Consider the following 20,537-nt stretch of genomic DNA (forward strand, 5'->3'; position numbering starts at 1 on the left):
TTCTTGTCATTGTCACTCACACATTTTCTTCCCTGACTTATTTATAGGGACTTAGCCATCAGAGGCCAGAGCAGTGTTAAACAGAGAGCCTAGCCAGTGCACTAATATCTCGGTGTACATTTTTAAGCCCAAAAAAGGCTATGTGATATTCTGTGATCAATTGGCCGCTAGATAAACCTTGTGTAAATCTTCGCTGTGTTTAGAAAGACTTCTGAACCAGAACAGTTCAGTTGGCCTCCTCTTCTCCAGCTTTGCACCCTAATGGCTCAAGGATATCTCCTTCCATTCTCCCAACACGCACAGTTGCACAAAAGTAAGACACCTCAGAATTTAAATGTCTTACATTTCTGCGTCTCTTCACTAAATCAACAGAGTTCCTATTTGTTAACAATGAGACAGACTTGGTCTAAGCAAAAATAAAATAGTGACATACTCCAAATCGGCATACCAAGCTCAAGAGGGAGTCCTATCCAAATCTCATATTTCTTGCACCATTGATCAAATTTATTTCTGTATATTTTAATAACTACTTGTAGGATGATTTTAGGCTGTTTTATTATTAAGCATAGAGGGACTGGAGAAATTGCTAACTACACAGTCCCACAGTTTTCTTACTTGCCCACATAAATCGATAGGCTGTAGGCTGTTACAACAGTCTTTTGATTAAATTACCTCTGGGGGTGTTTTATAATAAAAACAAATTATCCAGGTGTATTGAGTCACTTTTAAGTAACAGTATTTGCAGATCTTCTAAGGCATTATGATTGTGTCCTGTTGTACTTTGATGAACACTGGTTCATGAAGGAGGTATTTTTACTAGCTGATAATATTAAAATCATACAAGAGTGTAGACATTGACTGTGAAAGAACACAGATGCTCAGAATTGGTACAATTTTCTTTCAGTTCAGCAACACAGAAACAGAAAATATTTTATTGAACACATTTAGGTTTCCATTTATTCTGGATTTTGTTTTCTCTTTATACACAGTCTTTTATTCGGAAACCCTTTAACATGTCAAAACATCAGGCTGTAGCACATGTACACAAGCGCCTCCCAAAGGTCCACCAAATACAAGAATTATCATTTCAAGAGTGCAATATATTCTGTGTGTCTGTTGCAGAAGAAACTTGAAAGGTAGAAATGCAGTTGTCTGAAAATATAAGCATGTGGTCTGAGATGGTTTATAGCATATTTAGCTAGCCAAAGTTGAAAGGATCAGCATATGAATATATTGTGTACTGCATTCATAGAGTCTCCAGCTTGTCATAATGTCTTCATTCCTCACATTTTTGTCTGGTAGCCTGAACTCTGTTGATTTTTGATCTTTCATAGAGGACATCCTCTTTCTTTCCATTCACCTGTCATAGGATATCTTAAGGTTTGAGTGTGCCCTGAACTCTCCTGCTGTCTTTGAGGTTTCACAGTATTAATGTGACTTGTTTTAAACCCCCACTGAGTAATATTTTAACCATATATATTTACAAATATAGTGGAGGAGTTTGCCTTATGGATGAAAGTGAGTGCAAATGATTTGTTGATCAAATTGGGAGAAACAGCAGGCTCCAGTCATACATTTTGAATTTTGGTGGTAGGGCTGATATTTTGTCTTTTATAAGATAAAAAGTTTGCTTCATAGATCTGATCCACTTCAAGTGCTCCCTTTTTAATTGAATCATTTTTTTTCAAATAGCTCTAAACACAGCTTACATGTTCTTCCTGCTTAGCATCTTCATTTTCACTCAGAAGCATCGTGTCTAACACAACACCACTGGATGACTGTACAGGTGCTTGCCGGCACCTTAGTGGACTTTGGTAGCTCACAGCTCCAATGCCATTCTTCATTCCCCGTTTCATGAACAGTTTAGAGTTTTCTGCCATGGAAGACCTGAATGAAATCCGTGTGTGGGTCCGATCAATAGTTGAGGCCCTTGGTTGCCTTCCCGGCCCGTTATTAGCACGCTTTTTGTAATTACAGGTGATATAACGTCTGAACGCCTGCCTGAAAGTTTTGTTGAATAGGGTGTAGACCAATGGGTTGATACCCGATGATACATAACCAACCCAAACAAAGATCTCCATGAGGCGGGCGATTACGTTAACGTCACAGCTGGTGCATAGCACAGAGCTGATATTAGTAATGAAGAAAGGGCACCACATTACCACGAACAGAAGGAAGACAATACCTAGCACTTTTGAGGCTCGCTGCTCATTACTCAGAGTTTGCATTGACTTCTTGCCCATCGTTGACATTCTGCGAAAGGACATTTCATCTCCTGTAGGAGAGTTTGGTGCACTTGTATTTGGTTTTTCTTGCATCCTGGGAAGTCTGCCATCCAGCATGTTGAGTTGCTCTGCTTTAGGTGAGTTCACACCCTGTTCCCTTTGGAAAACTGTGGAGACTGTTGGGTAGCTAAAGCGCTGAGTCACCTTTGACCTGAGCAAATAAACCTTTTTGCGCAACACCTGGACAGTAAGCAGGTAGATGACCATCATGATGGTCAAAGGGATGAAGAATGCTGCCAAGGAGCCAAACATGATGAAGTCCCAGAAAGTGTCTGTTTTCAGTAGGCATGTATGGTTACTGTTGAAGGTGATGTTGTTGGGAACATGGTGGTTCTTAAGCCCCTTAATTGGAATCGGGATTGCGATACCTGGAAAAAGACAACAACAGTTAGTATTGGCAAACACAAAGAAACAATCATGTTTAATGAGAGGGTAGTGTAAAGAATAACAAGGGATGTTCTGATTGCAGAAATGTTTTTAAAATCAAGTAAAGTAATCATCCATGGCCTGCCATCATGCCTCTTAAGCCAAGCAACAGTGTACAGTCAGGGTAAAAACTCTCGTGCTGTCAGCAGTGTTAAGTGCTGCTCTCTTTATTCCATCTGATCCTCTGGTTTTGCTCATGAAATGAAGCTCAAATGAAACCAAACCTGACAGCCAAATGGACTGTGCTTTCAGTGGTCTGAGGACTGGGCACTGAGCACTAATGCCTCAGTGTTGTCCAACATTTTACTCTTTAGTTTCTTACTGGAAATCTAAATCGATTGGCCAATCTTGAATAATGAACCTCAACAGTCATGCTGTTTAGCTCCTTGCTTGTGTGGTGTTTGTCAGGTTTTCAGGTAACCATACTGTGCTGATTTGTGGAAAACTGTTACATGAAAATTGACTGGATTGTCTCCTTAGGACATTATCAGTACCATCACACAGGCTCACCGTGACCAATGCACTTCACCCACCCCATTTGTGTCCTATGGACATTGTAGCTGACAGGTTGCTATTTATATAGTACTCCTTTTATTGTACCTGACAAATAGTTCTGAGTCTGCAAATCCATCAGGACTGTTCCTGAAAAATAACTTTATCAAAGTAAGGACTGCCACAGAGCTCTGTAAAATGTGTGTTAAGAGAAGTTAGGAAATCTGAATAGATTGCTTACAAATGGATATGAGCCACACCAGTGCAATCTTCACCATCGCTTTGGCTCTGGATTTGTACTGGCTGTGCTGGATTGGCTTTTTGATGGCAATGTAGCGATCCAGTGAAATGGCGCATAGGTGCATGATGGATGCGGTAGAAAACAGCACATCGAGGAAGAGCCAAATGGGACAGAGGAACTCCGGAAGAGGCCAGTCAGAGTCTTAAGAGAAGATGAAAAGATATCATTTGTACATCAGTTATCTGTGGGAGTGGCTCTATAATTACTAACCTTTATAATTTATAACCACAATGTATAACCCATTTTCATTCCAAAAAGCTCTCACACTGCCAGCTATGGAAGATGTACTACAACGGCAGGAGATTAGAAGTAGCACTCATGCAAAAGATTGGTGTTTGTTTATCTCCGTGAGGAATGACTTTACTGGAAAAAGGAGGGTTCACTGACTGTTTATGGAGCTAAAAGCTCTTTATGTAGATGTGCTGGAGTCTATGCTCAACAGTAGTGTTTATTTTCTGTTCCAGGCATAAAATTGGCATATAATTGTTCTGGCTTTTGTCCCGTCACCCATTAACGTAGCAAAAGATGGTTGTTGAAAATATTCCTTTACATAATTTTCTTTTGTTCTGCCACCCTCTCCTTCTTTTCCTTGCGCCAATTTCTTGTCACACTTGGTGGAATTTTTGAGTCATAGTTTTGATTAGGTTTCATCTGGTAGGCTTATTCATTGACAAATACTTCACTCATTTTCAAAGTAGACCCTCTGTACCTGTTTTGTGGAGTGTTTAGTCCCATGTCTAATTCAATAAACAGTGCAGCGCAGTTTGCGCGGTCCAGGTAGCTGTAGAAACATGTTTTTGTTTGGTTTAATTGAATGAAGAAATGCCCTCTGCAAAAATCTATCTCAAGTCTCAAATTTTCACCCCCTCTGCATTGAAGCAAATGAGTTTGTATTAGTTTCATTGACTTGTGTTAAAGGGACACAAACCACACCACCACAATCCTTATCCATAACTCTCGAAGTCATTATCAGCATGTAGTGCATTGCATGTATAAAACAATCCTCTGACCCACAGCTCTTAAAATAAAAGAGGAGTGATTAGAGAGGTAGAGAGAACGTATATTTAATTGCTGTTTTAAATGGATAGTAGAAGTAAAACCTTTGACTCGGTCAGCAGAGCAATGTGTTGTGAGGTGATGCTTTGCAGGTATGTCACTTTAGGAAAGAAAAACATTCTCCTTGATGGTTTTTTGCCACCCGCGGCTATATTTTACACAACTCACGTTTTAAACGTCAGATCTCTTACATTTTTTAAGGTGTTGCCTGCATGCATTGAATTCATCTGTCCGACAGATGTGGAAAGCGACCGGCAGTGTCTACAGGTGTAACTGTAATCGAGTCACATTCCTGTCTTGGCTTTTAAGATTTAAATTGAAGTATTTTCTTTAATGCTCCCTGGTACTATAGTGAATTGGGGAGAGTTTGGTGCCTTAAAGCAGTCATGTTCTGATGGTTAACTATAGACAGTATACTTAGTGTGCTGCACTTTCTCATGAGAAACTGATGCTCCGTCTGGCAATGTGAATGTCCACACTGTTGATAGCCCTGCTATGCCTCACATCATCCTTTCAAACACTGTTTGTGCATGTTTATGTCCCCATGACCTCTCCTTTCTCACCTCAGTACTGAGAGTTTCATCTCCCTAAAAAGGAGAGTAATGACAGCTCCTCAAGTATTAAAAAATATGTGCTAAGTGAAGAATATATTTCTTCAATATTTTTCCCAAATGCAACTATTTAGCAGACAGAATTATTGGTGTAATAGAAATAACTTTTCTATGAATAATGTTTAAATTTCAGTAGTTATGATGATAAATAAATATTTTCCAATTATTACACGTAACACTACAGTCACTTTCAGACTTTTCAGTTCAATTCTGACATTTCAAACTGCCACTCTACCAACCCCAAAAAAGAAAATGGTGTATTTTAAATGAGGCCGTGCTCTTGTACTTTGATCAATCACAGAGATATGCACTTGGGCTTGCATGAAGGCTTTTACACCTCAGTGCGCTCGTTCTCAGCTAAGGATCAAGATTTTGTATTATCCTATTTTCTTCCAATTTTTCTTTGAGCTTTCTAATTAGTGAGAACGTTTTAGGCTCTTAGCCTTCTCAGCCTCCACAATTGAAGCAACTTTAAAATTGTTTAGACTGTTAAGCAAACTTCATGTGAGGCCTGCATGGAAGTTTGAATGAGTATTGTTATAAAGAGTCACGAAACTAAACAGTTGAGTTGCTGCAAAACTGTTATTTAGCTTAAATAGGTTACAATGTAATATAAGCCGTCACAGCTGTGGTCCTTTTTAAAGCAGCCATTTGGACAGCATGTATACAGGCAGATTTATCATAAGTATAGATATAATAGTAGATTAACCACATGGGCCTTTCTTATGTAGCTTCTGCATTAAGATAAGATAGATGAAAGCTACAGCTGTGATCAGTTTGATTTGTGTAATTTTTTTTCAAGACTACCAATAGCCCAGTGTCACAGTACGCCCCACCCTTATGTGTGAGACATAATTATGATCTGTCTCATTATCCTCAGTTTGAATTACTGGGGAATAAATGCTTGGCTGTAGTTCTGTATTTTGTGGTGGTATTGACAATAGAAATCTAAACAAATTCCTATGCAGCTGTGTTTAAGCAGCACTGTCACTTGCATTAAAATAAAATTGTCATCATTTGCATGTTTTTTTTTTTTCCTTTGGTTAATGATCCCCAGACCAGTAGTTCAGTCCAAGCTGTGCAACAGCACACAGCACTGCCAGAGGAAGTAGCGTGTTTATCATCCACTATCTCTTGTTATATTTAATCTATAATAATTTGTTTAGAGATAGTTGTGATTGTATCTAGTGTTGCTCACATACTATTTTTATCCTCCTTTGCTACCCGTAAATTTGCTGGCTTGTTTTTCTCAGTAAATTATTGAGGCTCATAAAAGTTAAATACAGTTTTCTGATTAAATGGGAAATTGTAAAATGTCTGCAGCTGGTTATATCACCATCCCACAGACACACACTCACATTTTTGCTTTAAACATTTGTTAGTAATGGTTTGCTGGGTTTTATATGTCTTTTATTCAAGGCCATCAGTCTATAGGGTTAAAAATGGTTCAGACATAGCAGGGTATCTGGATGATGTGTATCATTTTGTTTAACATTTCATTAGAATTGTGTCAAAGAGGACATCTGGGCATTGAAAAAGTCATTTTTTTCTCCCAGTGCCGTCACTTATTTATTGCTCTTGTTTCTATTGCAATCATAAGAAATAATATCAGGTTTTCAAATTCAAGGCCCCATGCCAGACTTACTGTAGAGAACAGTGATGAGGGCAATTGGCATCACTAGGAGTCCCACCAGCAGATCAGCCACAGCAAGTGACATCAGAAAATAGTTGGTGGCATTCTGCAGCTTCCTCTCAAGGGACACAGCAAGAATGACCAGGATGTTGCCTCCGATAGTGGGGATGATGACCATGACAATAAGCAGGGCAGCCCATTTCAGCTGAACCCCAGACTCTTCTCCTGGCCGTGAGCTGTTAGTCTCGAGTGCAGCCGCGACTGCCTGGGACATGGTGCGGCAGAGGTTACAGCAGGCCTGAGCGTGGGTCGGGGCTCTGATCTTTCTGGTGTTGGACACTCGGTCAGCATGGTCACTCGGGGTCCCATGGGCAAGGGCAGAGGGTAGGGCGGCACAGCTCAAGGTTAGTGAACAGGGTGCATCATCCCTTATGCAGTGTACAAATTAAAAGAAAGAGCTGATAACAAGTAGGGGATCCACTGAAAACAGGTCCAATGCTATGAACTCCAATGCTGGCGGTAATCCCAACACGATTAGTACTTCCACAGTGAAATGTTAGCAGGGGTCTTCACTTTCCCAGGCAGTTGAAACTCTGTCATCCGTTGTGTCCTCTTAAAAGAACAAACAGGTCTGTTAAAGCAACAGCGATACCTTATTACCCGTTTGCTTCAATTTATGTGACTGATAACAAAACAATGAGATATTTGTGGTTACAAATGAAGAGGGTCTTTCCTGTGTGGTGACTATTACTGTTTCCACATTATGGCAAAGAAATTTACCAAGCTGGAAAATAACTAACATGCTTTTTCCATTTCTGTCATGACAGAAACAGTTTATATTAATTATAAAACTAATTTATAAGAGGTTTTACAAAGACTTAAAAACCTCTTTAATGTTTTTGATTAAAGACACACAGCAAGTCTAAACTTTATCCACTGTGTTTATCCACAAATAGGAACATGCCTTTACATGTAAAATGGGTTACACAACATCACACCTGAACAATACAAAAACACGACACAGAGTCAGTTAGCATTATTGTGAATTTGCAGAAGTTTCTTACCTGCTCCTGAAGGTAAAGTGTGTTGCTCTTTTGACGTAAAATATTTTCCCAAGCCGCTATGTCTTAACTTTCATTAAAACTAAAGCAACATTTGGCGCTGAAAAGCAGTGCATCTTAACACTCAGTGCATTTCGGCCTTTGCGTGCCACTTAGTTTAATATATTTGTTTAGCATACCCCTAACTCATCTTTATATTTCCACGCTTCCCAAATAAGTATGTGACAGAGAATGCCCTCCTTCATCAGCAAAACCTAAATCTGTCTCTGTCTGAAGAAGTCCATGATGTGGAATTTGTTTTGCTTCCACATGTTGGAGAAACCCCCAGTCTTGCTCCGCATCACATACCGCGATCACAGGTTTAAAACTTTCCGATGTTGTGGCTTTGTCTGCCCCTCTCCCATTCCCAGCCGCTGCCTCTTGCTCGCTGCCTGTGATCGGCTCACACTCTCCTCCCGTCTTGTTCCCTCTCTCTCGCTCACTCTCCCCTCCCTCCCTAAGCGTCTTGCCCGTGAGTCAGACTCTGTACAAAACAGATGAATGTCTTCGCGCTGGCAACATGCCAATGGTTCTGGGAGGTAATTTCCTTCAACACAGCCGTCCCACTGTTTATATTTGTCACTTTCTGTTCTCTCCTCTATTTGAAGCAAGCAGTGGTTGGGGGGGAGGTAGTAGTGGTGTATGGGGAGAAACCTTTGGTGAGTTGGTGAGGTGCTTGTACACTGCAGCCTTTCCATTTTATATTCAGTGAGCTTACATGTTAAGGCAGCAAAGATAATTTAAATACAATCATAATTCCCTGTAGATGATTAAGTTTGAAATTTAGACCATATTTGTTTTTCCCTTTGATGTCCCTGCCTTAACAAGTCAAAATGTGTATTCTCTGTGTGCACTCTTTGTTTTACTTTTAAATGCAGATGCAAGACATTAAAAAAAGCAGAAATAAACAATCCCTGGAGTTTACAGTAACCAGATGATGTTGAGTGATTCTCACAAGAAAATGTGAGAAATACTGCCAGTAATCCCTCCCATCCCCCCACTTGGTTATGTATACCTTTGGGGTTCCCAGTAAAGAACTGTCCAAAGACCAAATGTTTTCACTTACAGTGCTCATATCCCCACATGATACTGTGCTGTATGGGCTCCCTTTGGTCATCCTTTTCATACATGTTAAATTTAGTATCTTCTCCACCAGGAGCAGTGTTAAATTCTAATGTCTGTCAGAAGAAAGCAAGTGCATGTCTAATTTGTAGCAGCTGGTGTTAACAACCACAGTGATTACAGGAACAATATTCTGAGGTCATCTGTCCAACGTTTACGGTCTATTTCTCATTTCTCTGCAAAAGACTTTGTTGATTTCTTGATTTTTATGATGCCAGTGGCAGCTGATGGTGTGCTGCTAAAAGTATGCTGACTTCTGCTCACATCACATCAAATACATGCCACACCGGCACATTTTAGGAATGATGTCTAATTTTGTTGGCTCAACTGGCAACCTTATTTGTCAGGATCTACACAATTTGCACACTGTCAAACTGCTGTAACAATGAATAATTCTTGTTCTTTTGAAATTATTCTTATTAATAGTGTTATGTTATTATGCTCCTCTGGAAATTAGCATCATCCGAAAAATGTTTTTCCCTCCAGAGATTGCTTGTATGATAAATATGTACAAGCCTTGATAAGTGTGGTATGGTACCTCCCATTAAACCTTGTCCAAGTGATACATTTAGTAATGTTGTAGTATAACAGTATACTCAACCCTTTCCCCTTTTATGATTAGCTTATTTTTTGTCACTCACAGCTTTTTTTTTATTCCCCCTTTCCCCTTTTGCTATACATTGCTTGATTTTTAGGTGTATTTAAGTGTCAACTATGAAAGCCACACAGCTTCTTAATTTGTCTAATATTAACATTGTCCAGGTGCTGTCTTGATTTATTTGGGTGACTGGTTGGAACAGACAGGAAACAAGTTAATCAGATCTGCTGTCTTACAGTGAGAGTGCATTAATAACTGCCACAATCACATTTCATGTGGCAAAATGCATCTAAAATTTGTTTAACTGAGCTGTTTTCCTGTGCCTTTTGCTGCCCTTTCAATATGTATGTTTTACTTCCTAGGGATAGTTGAACTTGTATTAGCTTCTATTCACTCACAATACTGAATGTGAGGTATGGATTCAAGGTCATTTGGCACATATGACCAATAAAGTCTTAGAGCTTTCATATAAGGGTCTTTGAGTACAATAGCACCACTGTGCACTGCTGAGGGGTTCATTGTCTCTAGGTCAGGGTTGGATGATTTTTATTCTTTTCCAATGAAATAATAATTGATTTGTTTGATTCAAATGTCTAAAGCAGGCTGAATGTGCTTGCAAGCTTTTTGTCAGTGTTACTTTTAACCCCTGTTTCAGATAAATACTAGATGTATTATCTTTCCTCTTATCTTCTTTTTCAAAAGTACCTCAATTCATTTTGAGGTTTTTAAGTCCATACCACGTTAAGAGGATATTTAAGTTTGGCTTGAAATACATCATTGCCACACTGCTTTTTCAGATGAAACAAATGCTGGATATTGATTTTTTCTTTCCATCTGAGTTCTTCCATTTTGCTTGTGGTTGAAGGTAATTAGCCTGTCTTTTACTTTGAAAAGGCTGAAAAGGCTTTAGATTAAACTATCTGAAAAAACCACAGTAAAGTTTTCTCAAGTTGTGCCTCAAGCTACTGTTGTCCCGTATTGATTTCAAAATTGATCATAAATTTGGTCTCTATGTCTTTCAAAAGCTCTCAAGCTTTTGATGGCCTGGTTTATACTTTTTTATCCCTATAATGCCTGTAGACAATGTGCTGCGCTTTTGCTGCAAAGGCATGGATTGGAGAATTAACAGTCTCAACTCACAGACCACATGTTAGGCAGGTCAAGTCAGTCTTATTTGTGTTGCTCAGAATCACAAATTTGTCCCTGAAGGCTGGTGTGATCTGTGTGGATTGAAGGGACTCATCAGATTACCAGAATAGAATAAACTCCATCTGGGTAGGTGAACCTGAAAGGCAATCTAGATCTCCCAGTGATTGCGGTTTGTGATTTTAAACCCTTATATAGTGGTTGAGCCATGCTTTTAATTCCAAACAGAGTAGTAGAGATTATGCTTTGGGAACATGCTACTTTATCGATTCACAAGGCTAAATACAAAACACAGGAAAGCTCATACATATTTAAACATCATTTTCAGGACTTCATTGAGAGTATTTATTGGTTCAGATCCGATGGAGGGTTAAACTCAAATCCTGGTAATTTCAGCTCCTTTTCTTTATTGGACATTATGTACATTTATGCAACCTTCTGTACTTTCATGCACTATTGAGGAGCCAGGATAAAGTAGCTGTGGCTCTTACAATAATGCTTTAGTTTGTCTCCTACCTTACAGTATTTTTTATCTTTTTTTGTTTGGTTTCAGTTATCTGGTCCAGTCTACTGAAATCTAATTGAAAAATAAAAGCAACTGACACCAAAGCTGCCATCCTAAAAGTCCTTTTGCTTTTCTTATAAATTGACAGTCATTATTAATATTGTGGTTGTCATTGCTGTCATCATAGTTTTTAGATTTAGTGCCATAATGAATATTTTTAAGTATTTTTAGTATGTAGTATGTAGTATGTATGTATGTATTTGTATTCTGCATTGTCTGTTTTAATTGCTTAATGTTGCATCACTAGGCAAATACAAAATAAAAGTAAAAAACTAAACTAAAACTAAAAGCCAAATTCAAAGGCACTGAGACAACAGTCAACTCATCTGTCAGGCCCAGGCAACGCTGATGTTATCAGCACCACCTTTCACAAGGGAATTATCAGATACAGTCTTGGTATGAAATAGATTGCATACTTGTTTTCTCCTGCTTTCAAATTAAATATCTCCGTAGGACTAATGCAAGACAACCCACAACACAGTTAAATATTTCTAGCAAGTATAAACCCTATTATCATGAGGTTATCCTGAAATTATGCATGTTGATGGTTGTGTTGAAATCAGGATTCCACTTCATGAATGCTTACCATTTTGACCTAAACCCTAAACCTCATCTCTAGTGTTTGTCATTTATTACTCATTAACTGATTAAAGAGTATCTCATGATGATTGGAAAGCAAAAAAAAAAAAAAAAAAAATGAAAGTTTATATGTAAAGAAGTGTTTTCCTGCACTTAAGGCCTCTCATCCTCACATTTAATTCCATCAAGTTCATGTAACAAATAATTGTATATGGTCCTTATCCTGGCAACCTTTTGACTCATTATACTTTTGCCATGTTGTTACACAATCAGCTGTACATAAAATGAAGTTGTCCTTTGCAAATGTTAGACTCATATCAGTATGCCAGTTAAGTGCTTTCTTTTCACTACTATATTCTTTTTACTCACATTATCTTGACTACTTCAGTTGAGTGATAAGTGTTTTTTTGTATTGAACAATTAACACACATTGCACATTTTAATTGGTGTCCCTTTATGTTTACTTCATTCAGCAAAAATAAAAACTGTTTATACAAGAGGTGGAAAGAAATCACATGGCACCATGGCATTTGTAATTGTAATTGTATTAAATAGTTTGGCTCAGTGATTTCTGTTCTTTTTTTTTTCCACAAGAGCACCACTGGGAGAAAAGGCATAAGGACTTGGAGAATTTTCAGACATAAATCAAAGCCTTGCATTTTATATCCACGTTCTTTCTCTGCTCTTTTTCTCTCTCTTCTCTGTACACGTTGTCTAGGTCTATGTCACAAACTTTACATTTTTTAACTCTGTCTCATACAGTTCCTCCTTGACTGTATGAGCTCTCTGAATCCAGTGAGAATAACGTGAACCCATAGATCCGAGTGTGAATACATCTGTGGCATTAAAATGAACGCTCTAATGGTGTTTAGTTGTTGGCCCTCTGTGCCACAAATTAGTACCATATTGATACAAATCCCAGCCTTTTCGAGGACAGCGCAAACGAGCAATCATCATCATCATTACGTCAAGATAACTATAATGATTATGGTTCAAGTAGCTCATTTACTCAAGGCCTCCAAATATTTTACGGAGCAAATCACGTCATCCATCACGTAAGCTTTTAGTGTTCATATTCTTGTGGACATAGCCTGTAAAATCATTCTGCACACACTTCATCCAAACAGAAGTTGTGATTTATCCAAAACTGATTTTAAACCAATTTGTGACATGTATTCTCTAAGCCCTTTTCCTTTTTACAGTTTATATAGTGATCACAGTGAGTAAGATAAAGCCAGTGCCTTTGTCCTCTCTCCTCAGTTCCTCACGCCTTATTTTCTCTCTCTGTCTTTCTTCAGGACCCCAGAGCAGTGTCCCAGCGTGGTGTCACTGTTGTCAGAGAGCTACAACCCTCATGTTCGCTGTGGGGCTGCCATGGCTCTGGGCATCTGCTGCGCTGGGACAGGCAACAAGGTGAGTGCCTCCTCCTTAATCCCTCTCCCCTTTCCTTTTTAACTTAAAAAGCAGTTACCTTATCTTACCTTTTTCTCTTATGGTGTTGAGCTTCCTTTATTGCAAGTCAGTGTTACAGTGCCCCACAATAAAAGCCTATCAGGCAAGTACAGGGATTTCTCCCATGAAAGTAGTTCCTGAGCTTTTAATGTTAACTATATCAAGAAGTCTGAGAAACCATTATTTGCCTTTCTATAGTAATAGCCTATTTCAAATAAAGCTGTGGTTCTCTAGTTAGCTGTGGCACATAAAGGCCTGGCCACTATTTCAGAATTTAAGGTGTGTGTGATCTTCCGGTTTCTATACAAGGGTGACCTGTATGGAGAAAACCTTAGATCACATTGCCACACAAATAGACTTAAGCCTGTTTTAGCAAAACAAAATCTCAGTTCCATGATGTAAATAAGGAGTTCTTACCTAATGAGATGTCTGCACAAGAGCATACCTCTGTAAGAATAAATGCCCCTAAACAGAATTAATATTCCTCATAGAGCTGTGTACCAGAAAAGCTTGGATAGCATTTTTCTCATCCACAAAAGCAGCGTTAGCCCTGCTGTCGTCATTTATCCTGTGTGCTTTCATTGCCTCTTGGCGTAATATGTGTACGTCACTGATGCAAAGATTACCTATTCAGTTTTCCTAAAAGCCAATGACTCTTCTGTGAGGCTTATCTTAGATGTGCAACTCACTTTCTGTAGCCCCTGCAGAAATAGCTGAGAGATGGTTGTCAGTTTAATGATGCCATCAGAACAAATACTGCTTTATAAAACCCTTTTCATGAAATGGGTGTTATGTGTTATAAGTTATAATTATCTCCAGGTGGCCCTAGGCTGACCTACCTTAAGGCAGTTTTCAAATCTTGCCACAGTTTGATCGAATGCTTTGCCTTTGAGGGCTATAGTTAGTTTTGTACTTTAACATGTAAAGTAAGCAACTATTCTTCTTTTAATCTGTTGACATTTGGAATAATAATAAGTTCTTGAAACATTTGCTGATAAAATGGTCCAAATTGGCACACAGCCACTGGGCTGTGTCTTGTCATCATGTTTGGGTTCATTAGAGTCCGAAAAGGAGAGCGAAGAAGACAGAAGTCATGGGCGCTGCCAGTTCCTGAGCTGTCTAACTATGTGGGCTGATCAGTCTCAGGTGGCATAGCCGAAGTAGAGTCATGGCTCATTGCACCCTGAGCCTTGGAGCAACAGAGTGAATGTTTTGGACCAGATCAGACAAGAGGCATGCTCTACGGAGCTGATCAGCTCTGAAGCTCCACTGCTAGGTTTTTCCGGAATAAGACCTCGAGCACATTAGGTCCTTGGTGAGAGTAATGATGTTGTGGCAAGAGAAGTGGGTCACCTATTTAGAGGGAACATATTCCTTTGCCATCATTTATTCACCTTGGGCTTTGAATATTTTTACTGGACTGGTGTTCCTCATCTGTTGTATACGTAAAAGAAAAAAAAAACTGCACAGGAAAGCTGTTTTGGCCTTTTCTGTAGTCAGTTTGTTTATGCAGATTTAGTGCCATAATGAAAATCTAAAATACAGTTAAGCCTGTTTGGTGAAAGGGATGGAATCACTGTCAATATGTGTGTAAATGTTGAACACCAGACAGACTCTCAAGAACTGCTTCAGTGTTTCAGTACACTGTTACATGATACAGTTTTATAAATATGTATTAAAATGGAAATTATGTCGTGGTAAAGCGTATTCTGCACTGTTCCATTTATTTACATAAGCCTCCAGCCAGTTCTTAGCAGAACTGAAACTGATGTAAAGACTCAACTCGCACTGAAGCACATCTGTAGAAAACAGTCTACAACTGTACATGGATTAAGAGGATCTTAAGCAACCACATTTTGTGTCGACCTGCTCCGCTGATTGGGCCTGACAGTAAATACCCTCAATTAAACCCCCCGACAACCTATCAGGAGCAGGATGTGGTCGACTGGTGTTGGCTTTACACTCTGACTTGTCATCCCAGTACGCGGCTCTCTCAGCCCACTGAGCCAAAAGCACTGATGAAACATGGTTTATTTTACCTCCACTGTCATCATTCGAGTTTGTTTCTCTTTCCTCGGTGGAGCTGACGCCTCCCTCTGAGTCTGGTGGTGTGGGTTACGACCATTACTGCTCAGCGAGAACAGAGGAAAGAGCAGAAATATAAGGGAGAAGAGTAGGTGGTCTTCACTCACTTCTTCATTCACAGCGATCATGGGAGGACACTGTAGAGGGCAGGGCTTGGTGTAACAGTTGTTCATTTTGTCCCAGGCAACCAGATATGGATGACACTAATGTAATTAATTTGCAAGGTCTGGTTGCCTCTGTTGATAATCCCTTTCCTGTATTTAACCAATCAGAAGTGCCCCTGTTGCACTGATCTGCTCTGTTGGGATTGACAAAATATAAAATGCACAGGGAGTAGAGAACATCAAATTGTCAGTTTTGTCAATTTGACACAAACGACAGATTTCACCACAACTACTACAAAACTACAGCAGATTTAAGATGAAGGTATACTAAAGAAATCCATCATTGTTGGAATTTTTAGCTTAGCTCTTTGCTTCATAACAGTTTTAACAAATGAGCCATTTGTTATATCAGTTTTTCACCACTGAAATATAGGGATTACACAGGATATCTGTCACTGCTAATTTACAACATAAAAATATGGAGCTATTTTGCTTTTAGCCTTTAGAAACCAAATGATGCTTTTCAGTCTGGCAGCCAGTTCTAAAACTTACTGTTGAGCTGTGGAGGGTTTGGCCTTGAGACATCATTCTATGCTACAGACTAAACTAGAGAAGACAGCCCTAGGTTCCATTTCCTACAATGTCTTATTGTGACAATAGTCAGAATATGATCATCATTCACTCATTTATCTCACAAAAGTTTTTCCAACTGATGATCTATTGATAAAACATGCTTTCTTTTTTATTTAGATAATCTGTGCCTGTTTGCCCTCAAGCAGGTTTTTAGATGACATATTTTCTAGTGAGGCACTTTAGGCCTGCAATTACTCCAGATCTTTGTCTTGGGTTAATTCAGAAATAATGTTCACCTGGCCAGTGAAATTGTGGCCGGTGTAAAATTGCCTCGTCTGTCTTAGAATCTGAAAACGTGTGCCAAGCGCACCACTCTCCTTTTCACTTGAACTTTTTGGCCCTAGTTTTCAGCAAAGATGCCAAATAAATTCTGCAGAGAGTACTGTGAGCTGTCCTGGAAAATCAGTCTCTTTATCCACTTCACCTTCAATGAGCTGGGCCTTTCTTGAAATGCGTACATGGGAAAATCATTTGATTAAACTATTAGTTTGTTTGTGTGTGTGTGTGTGTGTGTGTGTGTGTGTGTGTGTGTGTGTGTGTGTGTGTGTGTGTAAACAACAACTTTTTCCTCTCCAGATTATATTCATATGATCAGCAGTATATCTGGATTATATACAAGCCCCATTAGGATTGTGCAGCTTCTAAGTTTACTGAACATGCACTTCATTTTAAGTAACATTGCCAATTTTTCTGTTATACCTTTTTCTCCATAGGAGGCCATCAACCTGCTGGAGCCTATGACCAATGACCCGGTAAATTATGTGAGACAGGGAGCCCTCATTGCCTCTGCCCTCATCATGATCCAACAGACTGAAGTCACCTGTCCCAAGGTATGTGGGAAATGTTTGTTATGGTTTGTTTGTTTGAAAGACTTGTTTAATTGCTTCTCAGTTATTATAGTGAAATTAGGTTTATAGCTTGAAGTGGCAGCAGATTCAAGTGAAGATTTATTCTACTGTATACCTATAAAACACCAGAGGAATTTCCTTTTGAATGTGACCCAGTTTGTGAGAAAGATATAGAGTACAAACCAATACTACTCTGTTTTTTGTCTTGGTGGCGTGTTGGTCATCTGCAAAATAAACAAGCTTGCCTCTGTGACTCTTAAAATGATTCTTAGTACCACTGTGAGTAGAACTTTTGCTGAGTAAAGAGCAAGGGGAAAGGAAAGGGGAAGGCTTTGACTAAAAGCAGAAAGAATCAGAATTGTGAAAACAGAGGGAAAGGCGTCTGTGTCATGGAAGACTGAGGAGTGACTAGTTCAGGCATAACTGCACACATTCACCCTTGAGGCATGATTAAGATATGCCAGACGCATTTTAAAAGACTCCTCATATGTGCAGCAACAGTCCTTAAAGCTCAAGGCGATATGCAGGATTGTGCAAGAGTCTTTGTAATTTCCACCTCTGTTTAACAGTTGTTGACGGCAGTCTTAGATCTCTAGTTTTAGGGTGGTAAATTGGCCCACTAGACCGAAAATTCTCCAGCATGTGTTACTCACATATGTGTGAGGTATGCTGTCGGAGCTGGGGTTCCCACAGGTTGTACACCATTGTCATGGGTGTGCCAACGGTGGGAAAGTTGTGGTGTTAGTATGCAAATTTGGGAAATTGCATTGCACATGTAAAACTTTCCCTTTTACTTGGAGATCCCCTGACAAGTTGGCACAGACTGACTTGGCATAAAAAGAAAATTCACCATGCACTCTCTTAACAGAATTTTAATACATGAGTGTTTTTTGTTTAGATTGAAATGTTGAAAGTCATTAATGCAGAGTATCATAACAAATAAAATATTGTGTACATTAACCTGTTCCCCTTCACTTTTTTTAGGTGAACCAGTTCAGGCAACTTTATGCAAAGGTAATCAACGACAAGCATGATGACGTTATGGCCAAGTTCGGCGCCATCCTGGCCCAGGGAATTCTCGACGCAGGTGAGTCTCCGAGCAGAGGTTCACAAGACATATTCACCTGTTTATGCAGACTGGTAGTTGGAAATATGGCCTGATAAGCGGAAAGATGGCATATATCCTCAGTAGCAATGGGTTTATCATTGTCTGTCACTGAGCAGGAGACCAAACGGTATGTGGCCCCACATGCCCCTGTGTCGTCACCCTTCATGGGGATACAAAAAGACCAAAATTCCTAATTACACAGTAAAACAAGTAAACTGCTCTAGCTGTTATGTGGGTTTGTGTTTTTGTGTGTGTGTCTCTGAGTTCCTTTATGCTCAGGCAAAGACAGAGTAACCTTCTTTGGCTGACCACCCGTGCACTGTGTCTCTGGAACAGATCATGCTAAGGTGCATTAGCGCCTGGCGGCCCTACCTCAGCCCTGCTCAGCTCTCAGCCCATATGGCCTGTTGGTCTCCCCTTGGTGATTGCTGTTTGTCTGATAGCCTCTGTGTTTGTGTGTCTGCGCGGCTGTTTGTGGACTCAAGCATGCGGCGTGTGTTTGTGTGTGTGTGGGGTCTGAGAGAGCTGCACATCATCACATTGGAGCACTGCACACTCACGTACACTGGGAGAACACACCCATATTCTCATGTATACACAAACCTTCAATGCGGGCAGGAGCAGAAACCCATTTTCTAGCACCAACATAAGATCATGTGTGCAAAGCCAGAGAGAAACCAGCTCTGTTTACACACTGCTGTCTAAATACACTATCAGGTGTTGCAGCTTACACAAAGTTGCAGCACCTGATATGCTTTTCAAATACCTATCTCAAGTATTTGCACTATTACTTGACAGGATAAGTGCAGCATATGTGTTTTAGAAATGTTGTGACTTAAGAATGTTATTCATCGCTCATAAAATTACCTCTTGATTCACTCCGCCCCTCTTGCTGCACAATTCATTGGTTATTTGGTTTTGAGCAGATTAGCCATCTTGATTACAGGCTGAACTTCAATCATATATCCAATCAGGCACATTAACTGCAATAAACTCGGGCCAAGATGACCCTGCGTGAGACCATCCAGACAAACTCTGACCACCGGTGTCGTTTTTCAGACTGCAGACACACTCCCAGCTCTCACTTCTGCTCTCCATGCCAAACTCCAGCTCTCAGTGCTTAACTCATGTTTTCACTGCAGCTCAGTGTGTAACTTACAGTTTAAATATGTTCGTACAGGAAACACACACACTGCTGTTTGAATGTCAGACATGCACAAGCTCATGCAGTGTGAATGTTTTAGTATTCTGGTTCTTGTAGAGTGGGTTAAGAGAATTTCAGGCCCAGAGGTAATTGTATTGAATTTGATGGGCGGAAGCCATTAGATCATAGTTTCATGATCTCTGGCGCTCATTACCAAGGAAATGTCAGTCTCTTTGCTCATTCTCTCACACTCTCTGTACCCATCACCCCTCTCTCTCTCTCACCATTACATGTTCACTCCCCCATTTACAGACTTTCTCTTCACTAATTGATACAGGCCATTAATTAGCTTCAATTTGTGGTTTCTCTCTCATTTATTTAACAAAACATGTCCTGTTGTTTCATCTTTTCTAACCAAAACAACAAGCAGGCTGGTTTGTTGATGTAGTCACATTACACCTTTGAGGAATCACTGCCATCCTCGCGAGCTCCTTGGAATGAAAATTGGTCCACCAAACTAAGAGCTGGCAAAAACAGTAGGTGAGGGGAACCCGCTAGTCAAGTGCTCTCAACCTCTTCTCAAGTTTTTAAGAGACTCTTGAGCTCCCAGTTGTAGTCCAGTGAGCAGACCTCATGACTCATTCTGGCCAACGTTCAATCTGTGGGGCTGGAGCAGTTTCAGCACTGGTTCAGACAGTGAGATAAGGCCTGGCTACCTCAGAAAGGAGTGGGTGCTTAGCAAGAAAGCAGCAGATGATTAAACTGGTATTGTTTAGCCTAGTTTCATTTTTAATTGGAACGGCTACTCCCTAGTAACCAAGGCTTTTTAAAGGAAAATTCCTCTTTTCATCCTGGTAGAAATGACAGATTTATCATAGTTGCCTTCTGTCTTCTCTTCCTCCTCCTCCCTCTGTCTTCCCCTCTGTGGTTACTCCCTTCTGTTTGTCCAAGAAAGACAGAGGGAGGCTGTTACTCTTTTGTACTGCTTCAAAGCACACCATTGACCCCTTTTAATCACCATATTTTTATTCAGCTCCACTGACATACATAAATTGACCAAGTTTTTATTTGGCAGGGCACAGTTAACCGTTATACAGAACCTCCCTCACATGGATGCACATAGTCTAGCATTACAAGATATTTTTTGTCCTTTTACTTCTTTGGTGAAATTATTAATCAAATCCTAATCTAACATCTTCATCCTTAAACACTGTTGCAGTTTTCTCAAACACTTCCTGTGATTTTTCTG

At 39.8% G+C, this 20,537-nt stretch overlaps 2 protein-coding genes across 3 annotated transcripts in view; one reads left to right on the top strand and one right to left on the bottom strand.

Annotated features, from left to right (window-relative positions):
- The window catches only part of psmd1 (proteasome 26S subunit, non-ATPase 1), a 39,680-nt gene that overhangs the window by 8,058 nt on the left and 11,085 nt on the right, over nt 1-20,537 (top strand). Inside the window, exons 17-19 of the mRNA XM_018673113.2 lie at nt 13,213-13,327; nt 16,902-17,018; nt 18,021-18,123. Of these exons, the coding sequence (XP_018528629.1) occupies nt 13,213-13,327; nt 16,902-17,018; nt 18,021-18,123 (335 nt within the window). The remainder of the gene's footprint in view (nt 1-13,212; nt 13,328-16,901; nt 17,019-18,020; nt 18,124-20,537) is intronic.
- Nucleotides 889-11,302, bottom strand: htr2b (5-hydroxytryptamine (serotonin) receptor 2B, G protein-coupled). Of its 2 annotated transcripts, XM_018673114.2 has the most exons (4): nt 7,869-11,302; nt 6,817-7,416; nt 3,445-3,645; nt 889-2,653 (listed from the first exon to the last, which is right to left on the bottom strand). In XM_018673114.2, the coding sequence occupies exons 2-4, from the start codon at nt 7,076-7,078 to the stop codon at nt 1,695-1,697; spliced, it is 1,422 nt and encodes a 473-aa protein (XP_018528630.1). In that variant the 5' UTR covers nt 7,079-7,416; nt 7,869-11,302; the 3' UTR covers nt 889-1,694. The 2 variants fall into 2 exon arrangements, with proteins under 2 accessions (XP_018528630.1, XP_018528632.1); XM_018673116.2 differs by lacking the exon at nt 3,445-3,645.

This window comes from Lates calcarifer, linkage group LG17, assembly GCF_001640805.2.
Source record: "Lates calcarifer isolate ASB-BC8 linkage group LG17, TLL_Latcal_v3, whole genome shotgun sequence".
NCBI lineage: Eukaryota > Metazoa > Chordata > Actinopteri > Centropomidae > Lates > Lates calcarifer.